The 16,118-nt window shown below is 41.7% G+C and overlaps 1 protein-coding gene across 1 annotated transcript in view; it reads right to left on the bottom strand.

Moving 5' to 3' along the window:
* The window catches only part of LOC137413377 (zinc-regulated GTPase metalloprotein activator 1), a 308,658-nt gene that overhangs the window by 235,689 nt on the left and 56,851 nt on the right, over nt 1-16,118 (bottom strand). Inside the window, exon 4 of the mRNA XM_078774120.1 lies at nt 15,917-15,954. Coding sequence (XP_078630246.1) covers nt 15,917-15,954 — 38 coding nt within the window. The remainder of the gene's footprint in view (nt 1-15,916; nt 15,955-16,118) is intronic.

Genomic DNA, 16,118 nt, shown 5'->3' with positions numbered 1-16,118 from the left:
TTAGGCATATTTTCACCTCAATTTAAGTATGGAGCTATAGGTCCATCACGGACAGTGTGGATGACGTTTATGTTTTCTAACGTACAGTCATTGTTCTGAGAAGACCTCTAGCGATCTTTGCGTCAATAACGTGTGTAGGACCCACGTGATCGGATCACTGACTCAACCCTACGTCTCATAGACCCTGTAAGCCGTCGTATGCGTTGCTGTGGCAGGTTGTTCCATTCCCGATGTAATGCACGTTCCAATTCATCCAGATTGGCTATTGGAGGGACCATCTTCGCAATTTGTCGTCCCAACATGTCCCAAACGTGCTCGAGGGGGTTCAACCTGCCACAGCAACGCATACGACGGCTTACAGGGTCTATGAGACGTAGGGTTGAGTCAGTGATCCGATCACGTGGGTCCTACACACGTTATTGACGCAAAGATCGCTAGAGGTCTTCTCAGAACAATGACTGTACGTTAGAAAACATAAACGTCATCCACACTGTCCGTGATGGACCTATAGCTCCATACTTAAATTGAGGTGAAAATATGCCTAAAATTCCCAAAAAATTTCACCTTAAATTATTCAGAATAAAATATTGAAAACGGCATGATTGTTATGTTTTTATGTGACCATAATATCACTTCTCCAGAAAATATAGCAATATCATGGGTATATTACACTGTTTTGACGACAACAAACTTGTAATGTGCGAGGTTGTAAAAAAACGGGGGGGGTGCTTAACTTAATTCTTTGTGTATATATATATAAATACAGACTTGGCATTTAATATGGAATATTTTTTTTGTGGGGGTGAACTTACTTTTCAAGATGTCTTCGGACCAAAGGTTCATTGGAATTATGTTGAAATTATTCTAGATTTTGTTAATGTGACCTTTAAAAGAAACAAAAACCACATTTGACATTTCTAAACAAATAAATTGATCCTTGAAAGTGATGTAAACTGATATCGAACTCAATTCATGGATAGTACTGTGTTAAACTTCTGTGCGTTTTCCAGAAGTATCTCTTTATTTTGCACATTAGCCAAAATTTTTTTTTACAAAAACAAAAGTTAAATTATGACTGGGATTACCGACAGTAAAATTACAGTTCAGTACTTCGTGTAACCCCCACGAGCATTCAGGAGAGCACGTACACGTTGAGGCATGCTGTTCACGAGATTTGCCAAGGTTTGGACAGGAATCGCTTGCCATGCAGACAATAGTCTGCTGCATTTCACGCACAGAGGTCGGCTGCTGGTCCAAGTGGTCGATTTGACGTGTTAATTCTGCCCACAAGTTCTCTATCGTATTCATATCCGGGGACATGGCAGGCCACTCCATATGCTCTACACCATGGTCAGCAAGAAAGTGTTGGATCATGCGAGCACGATGAGGCCGTGCATTGTCATCTTGGAAGACAAAGTTTCCTCGAAAGGCTGCATGAGCAAATGGAAGCAATGTTTCTTCCAGAATGTCCCTGTACTTGAACTGGTTCAGGTTTCCATTCAGAACAACCAGGTCAGTTTTGCCCCCTGCATGAAAAGCAGCCCAAACGATCACCCCACCCCCTCCAGCTTGGACTCTTGGCACTATACAATCTTCGTTGTGGGCTCATGCACTTGTCTGCGCACTCGGACGCGGCCATCTTGACGATAGACCAGAAATCTAGACTCGTCACTGAAGGTCACGTGATTCCAGTGCCCTGGCTGACATTGACGGTGCTCTCTGGCCCACTGCAATCGGCGCTGGCTGTGTTGTCTGGTCAGGCGTGGCTTTCTCAGGCGACGCCTGGCACGATAGCTTGCTTGAACCAGTCGTTGGTTGACTCGCCTTCTGGATACAGGCACATTTGTCAATTGCTGCCACTCAGCCCTAAGCCAATGAGCTGACTTGGTACGGCCATTGCGGATTCACCGGTGCAGCTGTCGATCATCCCTCCTTGTGGTTCTGCGGGGATGTCCTGGCCTCGGTATTGGAGTAGGGACACCCCTGTGAGCATTTCGTTTCAGGATCTTTAACACCTGACCTTGAGTGATGCCATACTGCCGAGCAATAGCACACTCTTTCATGCTGTAATTTCGTAAAGCCACCACTCCATGACAAACAGCATTGTCGAGTTGACGGACCATCTCCAGAAGAAGCGGCAATAACTTTTGAAGACATGCAGCAGTTGTTTTCCACTAATACAGAACGCAACAACCCTTGTATACCCGACTGTGAAGCCAATCGTCAAATGCACCTGTCCGTACATTTTGCCACGCCACCTGCGATATAATCCTGTTGTTGACTTCTTGCTGCGACAGACAATCAGTGACATGGTTCTTTTAACAAATAAATCACCAAAGTGTAAAAGAAACTCACCAGATTGATATACTGATTGAAGAAAGTAAACCCAAGTCAAGAAAAAATATATATTCCATATTAAATGCCAAGTCTGTATATATATACACTGCATATATATATATATATATCTGTATATATATCTGTATATATATATATATATATATATATATATATATATATATATATATATGTATGTATGTATGTATATATATATATGTATGTATGTATATATATATATATATATATATATATATATATATATATATATATATATATATATATATATATATATATGTATGTATGTATATATATATATATATATATATATATATATATATATATATATATATATATATATATATATATATATATATATATACAGTATATATATATATATATTATATATATATATATACAGTGTATTCAGACCCCTTCACATTTTGTTATGTTGCAGCCTTATGCTGAAATCGTTTAAATTCATTTTTCCCCTCATCAATCTACACTCACTACCCCCCCCCCCCCCCCCCCCCATAATGACAAAGAGAAAACAGGATTTTAGAAAGTTTTGCAAATTTATTAAAAAGAATAAACTGAAATATCACATTGACATAAGTATTCAGACCCTTTGCTGTGACACTTGAAATTTAGCTCAGGTGCCTCCCATTTCTCTTGATCATCCTTGAGATGTTTCTACACCTTCATTGGAGTCCACCTGTGGTAAATTCAATTGATTGGACATGATTTGGAAAGGCACACACCTGTCTATACAAGGTCTCATAGCTGACAATACATATCAGAGCAAAAACCAAGCGATGAGGTCGAAGGAACTGCCTGCAGAGCTCAGAGACAGGATTGTGTCGAGGCACAGATCTGGGGAAGCCTAAAAAAAAAAAAATGTTGCATTGAAGGTTCCCAAGAGCACAATGGCCTCCATAATTCTTAAATGGAAGAAGTTTGCAACAACCAGGACTCTTCCTAGAGCTGGCCGCCCGGCCAAACTGAGCAATCGGGGGAGAAGGGCCTTGGTAAGAGAGGTGACCAAGAACCCGATGGTCACTCTGGCTGAGCTCCAGAGATCCTGTGTGGAGATGGGAGAAACTTCCAGAAGGACAACCATCACTGCAACACTCCACCGATCTGGGCTTTATGGTAGAGTGGCTAGACGGAAGCCTCTCCTCAGTGAAAGACACATGAAAGCCCGCTTGGAGTTTGCAAAAAAGCACCGAAAGGACTCTTAGACTGTGACAAACAAGATTCTGTGGTCTGATGAAACCAAGATTGAACTGTTTGGCTTCAATTCTAAGTGTCATGTCTGGAGGAAACCAGGCACCGCTCATCACCTGCCCAAAACCATCCCAACGGTGAAGCATGGTGGTGGCAGCATCATGCTGTGGGGGTGTTTTTCAGCAGCAGGGACTGGGGGACTGGTCAGGGTTGAGGGAACAATGAACGGAGCAAAGTACAGAGATATCCTTAATGAAAACCTGAAACAGAGTGGTCAGGACCTTAGACTGGGCGAAGGTTCACCTTCCAACAGGACAATGACCCAAAGCACACAGCCAAGACAACGCAGGAGTGGCTTCGGGACAACTCTGTGAAGGTCCTTGAGTGGCCCAGCCAGAGCCCTGACTTGAACCCAATCGAACATCTCTGGAGAGACCTGAAAATGGCTGTCCACCAACGGTCCCCATGCAACCTGACAGAGCTTGAGAGGATCTGCTGAGAAGAATGGCAGAAAATCCCCAAATCCAGGTGTGCAAAGCTTGTCACGTCATACCCAAGAAGACTCGAGGCTGTAATCGCTGCCAAAAGTGCTTCAACTAAGCACTGAGTTAAGGGTCTGAATACTTATGTCAATGTGATATTTCAGTTTTTTTATTTTTAATACATTTGCAAAACTTTCTAAAATCCTGTTTTCTCTTTGTCATTATGGGGTATTGAGTGTAGATTGATGAGGGAAAAAATGAATTTAAACGATTTCAGCATGAGGCTGCAACATAATAAAATGTGAAAAAAGTGAAGGGGTCTGAATACTTTCTGAATGCACTGTATATTGTTTTTTAAATCAGGGAGACTGGAAAATAAAAGTGACACGTTCGCCTGTTTCGCATTCCCATCTCAACCCATGGATTGTGTTGTTGGGATCCCAGATTCAAATACCAGAGAGCATGTTGTTTCCACAGACATATAGGGATATGCACGGACCCATAAAACATACTTATTTATTGTTTGTTTTATGGGTCCGTGCATGTTTTCGTGTGTAATGTGTTAGCTCTTACACAAGCCTTGACGCTGTATAAAAAAAATAAAAAAACACGTTCTAGTGTGAACCTTAGATCACTGCATATCTATGAGAGGAGACTTGTATAACTGCAGGTTTGATTTCATGGATGTTTTTTGGAATCGATGGGTGGCAGGATGGCTTTTTATTAGCGGACTTGCCTTTGAACTGTCTAGTCTGGATTTAATTCCCAGTCTGACCATAAACGGTCATCCTTTTGCTTCAGAGTTAGGGTGGTGCAGACTATGTAGCTCTTTGGAAGCCTTAAGCCGGCTATCGTTTCTGCTAGCATCCACTTGCAGAAATTAAGAGATCCAATTGTACAGGTACCTAGGCCAACGCTAAATTACTGCCTTGTTTGAGAGCTCAGGTAAATTCAAAGGAGTCGCAGAGGAGCAGGTTAAGTCAAAAAAAAAGAAAAAGGATTAGCACCAGGTCTCGGAGAGAAGATGGATCATTTGGAGTATTTTGTGTCAGGAAGTTGATGGATTGCTTAAGATCTGTTGCCTTGCAAAAAACGTTGCGTGCAATTCTGTGTATGGACTCCAGTAATGCAACTACCATCCACTCAGAGGGAAAGTATCACCTGTTGTTGGCCTAAAGGTTAGGGCGGCGGGCTTGGGATCCTAAGGTCCTGAGTTCGAATCCCGTTGAATTAACGCCGAGTGGGGTTGACTCAGCCTGTCATTCTGAGGTCGGCAAAATGAGTACCAGATAACCGGCTATAGAGAGGCATTCATCATCAGCGGCAGACGTGCCCACAGAAAAATGATTCAACCAGCAGCTGGGTGGCTGCACACGAACCACCACCCAGGGGGAAAGTAATTAAGATCACTATTGAAGGGAAAAGGATTTATAGGAGAAGGTTCATATCAGAGATGACGTCATCATATATAGCATCTTCACCGCAGAGAGGACAATACAACACACAAAAAATAACAGCATGTTGATGTGCAAGGACAAAACAAAACCAAAGGTGTTCTTAAATGCCAGGTTGCGACGACAGTGGTGGGAGGTGTGCAAACATAAACCACAGAAACAATACCACTGAAGTCTGGTCACATGATGAGCTTGCCAGATCTGGACAGGGAGAATCTGGGTAGATACATGAAAAAATAAGAAATGTTTTTAATCAAGCACCCAAAAAGAGGAGTTGCTGTGGCAATCTGGAAAGAGAATTCAGTGATATTCAAAGCAAAGACCACAAATATAAGGTGAGACGAGTCAGGAGACGACGATGGTTCACGAGCGAGCGGTATTCAATGACAAAGGACGGACTATAACCTAAACAGGCCCGGACAGGCCAGGCCTGGAAATGTCAAAACGAAGGCTACTGACCTTGAAATGAGATAGAAAATAATGTATAATCAGTTATGAGGTTAGTTAGCTACTCAATACCGAAAATTCGGTTCGATTCCGACAACTTTGAAACTTTGACCTTTGTGACCTTCAAAGGTCAAAGGTCGAAGATTCTGAAATTAGTTGGAAAACTTGTATTTCATGATGTATATGATAATATAAGATCATGTATGACATTTCACTCTATCAGGAAGCGAACAATGTAATAAAACCATCAAAAATCGACTTTTCTAAATTTTGTGACCTTGAGACCTTGACCTTGGGGCGAAAATGAAAAATCGAGCTCCGTGGGGCTAGATGCATGACATTGGCCAAACCAAATACCGAAACCCGTCAGATTCCACCAACACCCTCGGAGAAGATGTAGCTTGAACTCGATTACCCCCTAAAAAGACATCTTTTTCGGGCGTGGCTCCGCCCACAATGGGCACAATACGCCCACTCTAGGCAGGACACAACTAGATCATGATATCAACCTCCCACCCAAGTTTCATCAAGATCGGATGATATCATCGGGTAATTATGCTGCGGACAGACAGTCACACAGACAGACACACAGACACACACCCATGACGAATATAGTGGTCACTCTGTTTGATAACTCGTGAACCAATAGCAAGAAGAAGAGTATTAACCAGTCTTGGTGGTGTAATGGTAAGAGGGTCCACTCTGAGTCTGGGAAGTTGGCATTTCGAACCCTGGCCGAGTCATACCAAAGACTAAAAACGGTATGTGCTGCAAAAAATGGTTACTTGATCCTCAGCATTTAAAAGGATAGAGCATGAACAAACAATCATTGGTTGGCAATGGGAGAGAAAAAGCAGGATGGGAAAAAGAGAAAAAGCAGGATTTTCGACCAAACAAACATTGGTTGGCTTTCATGGGCCTAATGTCCTCCTGCGTCGAAGTTCCTTATGAGGGAACTTGTATAATAAGAGTAGCAGGTAGGAGACAAAGAGAATGAGCAGCAGGAAGGAGAGAAAAAGCAGGATCATTCTTTCTATATAATTGTAGCTTTTCAACGTTACAGTTATTAATGCAAATAATCAGAGAGAGTATTGATGACTGCAGAGCAACTGTTTCCTCGATTAAATTAAGTGCCAGTGCGAATGCGAATTTGAGTTGGAGTCCAATCTTTTCTCAAAGCAAGGACTGTATCATGTAAAACACACCTTATTGCCTAAATAGACTGAAGGTTACACTAAATGACTGACTAAATTGATACTGCCATAATACAGGGGTCTAAACTCTAAAGTGGTTTGCCATGTTTATGTAGCAAGAGCATCTACACATCCACAACTACGTTCTACTACATACTTAATATATTTATAGTTAAAAACAAGACCGAAAGTCTAACAGTGGCATAGCCGTAGTACTATACTCGCTCCAATGTACAGCTGTCCGTGTGTAAAAACACATGACAGGTTCGACTGCTTCAACGACATGATCGACTGCTTCAACGACATGATCGACCGCTTCAACGACATGATCGACCGCTTCAACGACATGATCGACCGCTTCAACGACATGATCAGCTGCTTCAACGACATGATCAGCCGCTTCAACGGCATGATCAACCGCTTCAACGACATGTTCAACCGCTTCAACGACATGATCAACTGCTTCAATGACATGATCAACCGCTTCAACGACATGTTCAACCACTTCAACGACATGTTCAACCACTTCAACGACATGTTCAACCACTTCAACGACATGTTCAACCATTTCAACGACATGTTCAACTGCTTCAACGACATGATCAACCGCTTCAACGACATGATCAACCGCTTCAATGACATGATCAACCACTTCAATGACATGATCAACCACTTCAATGACATGTTCAACCGCTTCAATGACATGTTCAACCGCTTCAACGACATGTTCAACCACTTCAACGACATGTTCAACCACTTCAACGACATGTTCAACCACTTCAACGACATGATCAACGACTTCAACGACATGTTCAACTGCTTCAATGACATGTTAAACCGCCTCAAAGGTGAGGAGCGAGGTAATTTTGTGTTTTTGGTGAGGAAAAATGTCATGTCAGGTAAAAATGTGATAGTTGAGAACAGCTGAAGGATTTAAATCAAACTTGGTACAATTATGTATAATGATGTAATAATGTGGGCGAAGGCATAGATGATGTAATAAATGATGTAATAACGTCGAAGTGTGTCGTTCTAGTTTAATAATAGGTTTTATTTACTTTAAAAAACAAGATTGTACAGTAAATAGCATAAATTATGCAATACATCGTTAATTTCATGAAGAATTAGAGGGATATTTTTCGGAGATGTTCAATGAAAATTCATCATCAGCCAAGGGTAATAATTATCAACCTCTTTCATGGCAGATTATATTTTAAAAACTCATCACCGTGATAAGTTTAGCTGTTCCAAATTCAAATCAGGAGATGATAAAAGTTCAATATAAACTGATCATAAAATTCTTCTGGGATGATCTGTACCACACCCTTTACAGTGTTGGTGCTTCCAAAGTAGTTTCTTGACATGGGTTATGTTGGGTAGTTTGCCACTGGTTTCCCAGGAATCAGTCAAAGCAGAAATTTGTAATTTGTCCATGGTGTCAGCGATAGATCGTCTACTCTTTGCAAAGGGATCTTTAACAGCCACCAACTTATGCTCGCAGTTGGGACATGTAATGTCACGTCCATCCAAGGGATGGCACACACATAGATGAATCGCCCTGCCTGCAAAGCACCAGGATGACAGTGTGTAGTTGGGCCGCTATTTGAACCCAGGATAGACAGCTCAGAGGCGAATGCAATCCTGTCAGCCCCATAAAATGAAAGTGAACCTAAAATATTGAAGACACAGTAGTCCTTTTTATGCAAACCTCTGTATCCAAGCAAAAGTGTCCCTACACGGTTGGCATCCTTTCGTCACAGGGAGGGAATATCACATATATAGGTTTGATTTAATGGCTGCAGCTTCGCTCCTGCTCACGGAGGGTCATGTGTCCGAAGAAAATGGCACATCACATGATCATTCCCCGAGGGAGCTGGTGTTTCTCCGTTTTATGGTGGTATGATTACAGAGGTGTGCATGGGTTTTTGTCATTTACAGATGATGTACAGTGATAGGAAGTCATAAACATGTAACGTTCAAAGACAGTGTACATTGGCAAGTGTTACAGTGCATACTTTAAGTATTGCATGTTTACATATACAAGTAGACCTATATATCAGGCATCTAGTTATAACAGACATTCAGAACATATTTTAGTCAATGCATATTCTCCCTGTATTCATGATCCACACTGCTGGAAAAGCCAGAGAGAAGAAAGATAGCTTTGTCCCAGAAAGATGAGCGCAGATACAAGGCCATATGTTAGAAAGTAGTCGATTATACAAATGAGATTGCCAAAATCAATTTTCCATAACATCAAAAGAAAGATTCGTTTTATTATTCCGCATAAATTGGGTCACCAAGGTGGTGAAATACACCAGCCAGTACGAATACATCTGCGCCCCAAGGAAGAGGTGTGTCTTAGCATGGCCGAGCAACCACTTAGAGTGTAAACTCTGCCTCTTAAATATAAAGCTTGTATTTGTAATAATAATAATAAAAGGTCAAAAGAATGTAAAAAGGTCAAAAATAATGTAAAAAGATCAAAAAGAATGTAAAAAAGTCAAAAAGAATATAAAAAGATCAAAAAGAATGTAAAATAGTCAAAAAGAATGTAAAAAAGGTCAAAACTATCTGCTAGAAGTCTGCAAGCATGCCCCACCATCCCATCTTTTGTCTGTGCTCTATCCATTTTTGAATGGTGAGCATGAAGCAAGGAAGCAGCACTTCCATTTTTTCTTTTTAAGTCGTTGGTATAACTCGGCCGGGGTTCTAGCAGGGGCATAATCGCATATGATCTTGCAGGGGCATGATCGCTCGTGGGTGTTTCTTGGAGGTGCATAGGGCTACGCTGAAAAATAACATTCTGCATACCCAGAGTTAAACTGAGTTGCGGTGAAAATATATCATTCTTTCATCTTTTTCTAGAATAGGCTGTTTTCATTAGCAATGAAGACCTGCTCTGGGAGGTATCCCTTCACGTTGATCAGCCTGGCGAGTTGAGCAGGGATCGTTTTAGTCGCGCCGTGGTCCGTGGAGACACGCTCCCCTGTGAGCTTTACATTTTTGAGACCTTACTGCTTCTTGAACTAGTGGAACCATCCCCTGCTTGCTGTGAATGAACTGGCACTGCTCGTACCATCATCGCCCAGCGCATCACTTGTGCTCGCATCAACCACGCCACACAGATAAGTTTCACCTTTGCATGAATGAGAGGTCCACTCAAAGGCATACTCTTCTGCGTGTTGTCCTCTATCCATATGCTGAGAGACTTCTCCATCCTTTCTATGTAGGTGTCCCGGACCTGGGCGACCATGTTGGTGCTTGGTAGAGTGCTGGCCGCAACACCTTCTCGATTTGCCTTCTCATTCTTCCGTATGTAGCGAACGGTGGATTCGTTGATGCCGTAATGCCTGCCCACAGAGGCCGCACTCTGTCCTCTCCAAAGGCAGTCGAGCAGCTCCACTCTCTGGCTCAGGCTCATCACTTTCTTCTGCTTCTTGATAGTCAATGTTATCTCTGCCACTGGTCTTGCACTTGGGAGCCATGATTGAACGATGAGCAGAGCGAGAGCCAAAAACGCAGGTCAAAGCAACAGGATGAGAAGAATGATTGAGACCCAGGACGCGGTGGGCATATGTACGCATGCGGGCATTGTGGATAGCTGTGGGAGGGGTGAGTAGTCTGCCCATTGTTTGTGGGGGATTTTATCGGGTGATGCTGTATTCTGCACCTAGTAGTAGATGCAGTGAAGCGTTTTCATTGTGTAACAGCTTGGATGATGCCGTATGGAGCAGCTACTAATTATACTAATATATGTGGTGAAGTGTTTTGATTCTGTACAGTGTACAGTAACTCGTGGGAGATGATGTGATACGCAGGTGGTGGGACATCCCGCGAAGCTCGCTTATAGGGTGGCTAAAATATTTTTACGTGGCCGGGAAAAGCCATGAAAATGCGAAGCACACGGCCACAAATGTCGAAGCAGGTCATGATCGTGGCTTGTGGAAGATGTTTTATGTGTACGCTAGCATACTTTGTGTGTGGCTGGTGAAAGATAAGTTTTAGAACTGTGTTATGCTCATGGCTTGTGAAAATGTTTTTTCTGCGCCTGCCAAAAAACCATGAATACGCAGGACACAGGGCCACGAATGTTGAAGCAGGTCGCAGTTTATCAACCGCAAATACGAGGAACCCGTGAATGTCGGGGTCAGAATGTATATATCATTACGTTTTATTACACAAAACCATTGTATTTACCATATGTATATTATACAATTAAATCTCGATACAGGAAGCCATTGGGCCTACCCAATCAACCAATCCTCGAGCACACATCCTCAACACCCACCCAAACCCATTAATTCAATCCAACCCAATATACACTAAATAGGAAGAGTGAATAGGAGGGAGGAGGAGAGGGATTGCCTCTGTCACTCTATTATCACTATTGCTTATAGGTATCAATATCCAATTCAATTTTATACCTATTGCCCCTGCTACTACTGACTTTCCAGGAAGACTCTATTCCATACATTAATGACTCTCTTTGTAAAATAATTATAAAATAATATATACGCAAGGGCTCTATATCGTTGGCAGTGCCCATGTTGAACATATATCAAATGGTACAGGGTGAGTACATATTGTTGAGAAACGGTTGGTACATTTTTTAATGTCATGATAAAGTATGTGTCCACTGATGTCGGGATCCGTAGAAGACTGCAACAACTGTATCAATGAGCCTCGTTCTTGTAGAGAAAAACTTTTTCTCTTCCATGAGCCTCGCTCTTGTAGAGAAACAAGACCGAAAGTCTAACAGCGGCGTTGCCGGGCTTGTATTATATTATAAACCACAAACACACATGATTAGCTTTTTAAACAGTTGCTAATGTGGGTTATAACATTAAACAAATAAATTTGGAGGAATCCCGACATCCGTGAGGTAAGTTTTACTTACAGAACTGAGCGAAGATCTACTGTAATCTATATACCCCACAAGGGTTGGGGTAATAACATGCTATCAAAAAACCGAGGTGAATTCCTTACTTCCACAGTTGTTTATACCATACACCGCTTATCATCAATTCATGAACCATACACCGCTTCAATCCATTAACTTTGTATTCATGACATTGGGATCAAAGTGTTATGGTCATATTTAATATATTATTATTATTATTACTATTACGAAAACGATACTACTGAAACGATACACTACTGTATTGAGAAACCTGGGCTTAATTTGTCCGAAACGGCCCGAAGGCGAGGCAAAAAGCCTAAGGCCTATCCGTACTGTTTTTTTGGAAGAGCCATAACACCAATGCTTTTGATATTTGATCATTTTAACAATCGGTTTGTTTGTGTTTCAAACTGAATGAAAAACGTAAAGGTGCATGAGCATGGCGAAAGCAAAAAAGAAGAAGAAAAAAATAATCAAAAAGAGCATGGCGATTCTGATACATGACAGGTTCGACGATATGTTCAGCCTGAACGACATTGGAATCAAAACGCCGGAGTATGGAGAGTCAGCCGCCATACCGCCGTAATGACATCAGATGTAACCACATCACCCTGTCATGTGACCAGATCCTCAGCTCTAATTGGTATACGTTTGAGGTGACAAACATACATATATACATACATACATACATACATTCATACAAACATACAGACGGACAAACACTATTCGAGATGGCTTTGCCCTATGGGCTATGCCGTAAAAAATATTAAATCACCACCTATTTAGCAAAATGGGTGACTGGTGTTTTTTCACGATACCTGGATGGAAATATTTATTTCTTTATTTTTACACACATTTGATGTCTTCTCCAGTCAGGGTGAATTTAACTGTTTTGTAAAGATTTCATCTCAAAACAGAAGCAGATTCCCTCTATATTTGAATTCAATGGAAAACACAAATAAACAAAGGAAAAAAAAAAGACAAATATCATAGCCCTGATGGTTTTAGTAATTCTGCTGTACGGAGTGAAATGCCACCAGTCAGCCATCTTTGGTCGGATTACAAAACAAAATCTTCGGCATATGTATGCTTTCATGTGTTGTCTTTTTGCCAAGTTTAAACAAAATTGGTTCATGCGTCTGAGAAATGGTTGGGACCACGTTTAAGTAGCAAAATGCCCGCCAGTCGGCCATCTTGGATCTGATCTAAAAAAAACGTGCATATGTAAGCCATGCTTTATTATGGGTGCCAAGTTTGAACAAGATCGGTAAATGGATGTCCGAGAAATGGTTGAGGACGTGTTCAATATCGGGTTTTTTACAACTAAAATGGCTGCCAGTCTACCAGTCGGCCATCTTTGATCAGATTGCAAAATAAAGCGAGGAGCATATGCATGCCATCATGTATCATGCTTGTGCCAAGTTTGAAGAAAATCTGACTATGCATGTTCAGGAAATGGTTGGGGACACTTTTAAGTAACAAAATGGCTATCAGTCAGCCATCTTCAATCTGATCTCGAAACAAAATGACGTACAAATAATGTAAGCCATCATTCATTATCTGTGTGCCAGGATTGAACAAGATCGGTAAACGCATATCCGAAAAAATGGTTGAGGACGTGTTCAAAATCAGCTTTTTACAACTAAATTGGCTGCCAGTCGGCCATCTTTGATCGCATCAGGAAACAAAATGATGTGAATACGTATGTCATCATGTATTGTTTTGGGTGAAGGTCGGTCCATACATGTCCGAGATCGGTCCATACATGTCCGAGATATGGTTGCGCGCGGATGCACTGACGCACGGACGAATAGATGAGACCCAATCCATAAGCCCCCCTGTTTCGGAATAAGTCCAACGGGGGCTGAAAAAAAAAAAACACATAAAATGAGGTCATGCATAAAATTCTTTCCGAGAAAAGCTTGGGGTTCGTTCCAGCGTGTTTGTATTGCTATGAAGTGTCACATGAATGCATTAATTTTTCTTGAATAATTACCCTGGATTTGCATGGACAAATGGCCCCAATGTGTGGCCAGTTTTAAAGACTTGAAATACAACATGCAAATCTGACAGGAAACCTGACATTGCTTCAAATGCAAACCTCCAAGCATCATTGTTAAAAGGTAACCCAAAAGAACAACTCAAAATTAATATTATTTGAAACAATTACATTTCAGTGTTCTCTTTTAGCTACACTCACACCACATCATGCCCCACCTAAATGTTTCCATATTGCTTTCTGTAAAGCGGCCCTTCTTTCTTCAAAGCCACCACTTACATTGATTGCTTCCTTACAAAATGTTTACTGATATTTTGCACCTGAAAAAGATGGCCTAACCATGTAATCGGTTGCTAAAACTTGTTAAAGCTAGCACGTCGTGGAAAGGAAAGTTGTCAAAATTATCATTTGGACTGTTTGACAACACCAGTTTGCTATTAACAGATGCAAATTTCCTTTCGTAAAAGAGATACTGGAGACTGAAAATAAAAGAAACTGCTTAATTTGGCAGGGCGGCTTGTTTTGGGATTCCCATCTGAGCACATAATTGTTGTTCATGGTAGCGTGACTCGGCACGCTCCGCACGCCTCAACACACGTCGTTTCAGAGGGATAGGCATCTTTGACCATTTCGGTGTCTTTTGGGTCTTCAGGGTGTTTTGGGTCTTCATGGTGTTTTGGGTCTTCAGGGGCATCTGGGTCTTCAGGGTCTTTTGGATCCTCTGGGCATTTAAGGGTCTTTGGGGTGTTTTTGGTCTTTGAGGTCTTCGGGGTCTTTTGGGTCTTCGGTGTCTTCAGGAGCTTTTGGGTCTTATGGTTCCTCTGGGTCTTTAAGGGTCTTTGGGGTATTTTGGTTATTCGGGGTATTTAAGGGTCTTTTGGGTCTAACGGGTCTTTAAGTGGCTTTGGGGTCTTCAGGGTGTTTTGGGTCTTCAGGGTGTTTTTGGGTCTTCAGGGTGTTTTGGGTCTTCGGGGTCTTCTGGGTGTTTCGGGTCTTTGGGGGTCTTTTGGGTGTACGGGGTGTTTCGGGTCTTTGGGGGTATTTTGGGTCTAAAGGGTCTTTAAGTGTCTTTGGGGTCTTCAGGGTGTTTTGGTCTTCAGGGTGTTTTGGGTCTTTCGGGTCTTCTGGGTCCTTCGGGGTGTTTTGGGTATCCGGGGTCTTTTGTGTCTTCGGGGTGTTTTCGGTCTTCATGGGTCTTTTGGGTCTTTGGGGTCTTCCGGGTGTTTTGGGTCTTTGGGGCCATTTGGGTCTTCCGGGTCTTTTGGAGCCTCAGGACCTTTTTAAGGGTATTTTGGGTCTTTGGGGTGTTTTGGGTCTTCGGGGTCTTCAGGGTATTTTAGGTCTATAGGGGCTTTTGGGTGTTTTGGGTATTTGGGGTATTTTGGGTTTTCAGGGGGTCTTGGTGGTCTTAAGGGTCTTGGGGGACTTAAAGGGTCATCAAGGTCTGAGGAGTCTCAGCAGTCGAAACGTAATTAAGAGTTCATGGACTGTGTTTTGGGTGTTAATTTTATTTGAAGAAGACGAAGACGTTTTGGTCGCATGTAAACAAACAGGCAAGCAAATATAACCATATACGTTTGCTCTATTATAATAAAGATATGGACTATGTTGACTTGTACATTGTCTACTAATATCCTTGCCATCCATGTAAAAGTACACGTCTCATAATTCCCTCATCCAGCATGTGATACATGTGCGAGCTCCTCCATGAGCCCTAATCACTTTCAAAAATGCAGATCACAAGAACCTCATTACGGAAACTATGTGCAATGACTATTCCAGAATTCATCAATACCAACGCTTCACTCTCCCCTCACCAATCATCCTGATCACTGAGATTAAAATTAGGTTTAAAAAAAAAAAGGTCAACGTCATACCTCCAGCCCATATTTAGCATCCACCACAGTGATGACACCTGTGGAAAGAGCAGTTGAAGCATTAATAAAGTCGGCCCTAATCTGGTAGAAACATTTCCACATTAAGGGTGTATAATCCTCCTCATTTCCATAAAAGATAGTTTGCCAAATCAACGTGAAACTAAACGTACAATTCACAATAAACATGGAATTAAAATAGTAA

Source organism: Myxine glutinosa, chromosome 1 (genome assembly GCF_964187855.1).
Source record: "Myxine glutinosa chromosome 1, kmMyxGlut1.1, whole genome shotgun sequence".
NCBI classification, from domain to species: Eukaryota; Metazoa; Chordata; class Myxini; order Myxiniformes; family Myxinidae; genus Myxine; species Myxine glutinosa.
This window is presented reverse-complemented; position numbering and strand designations above follow the sequence as displayed.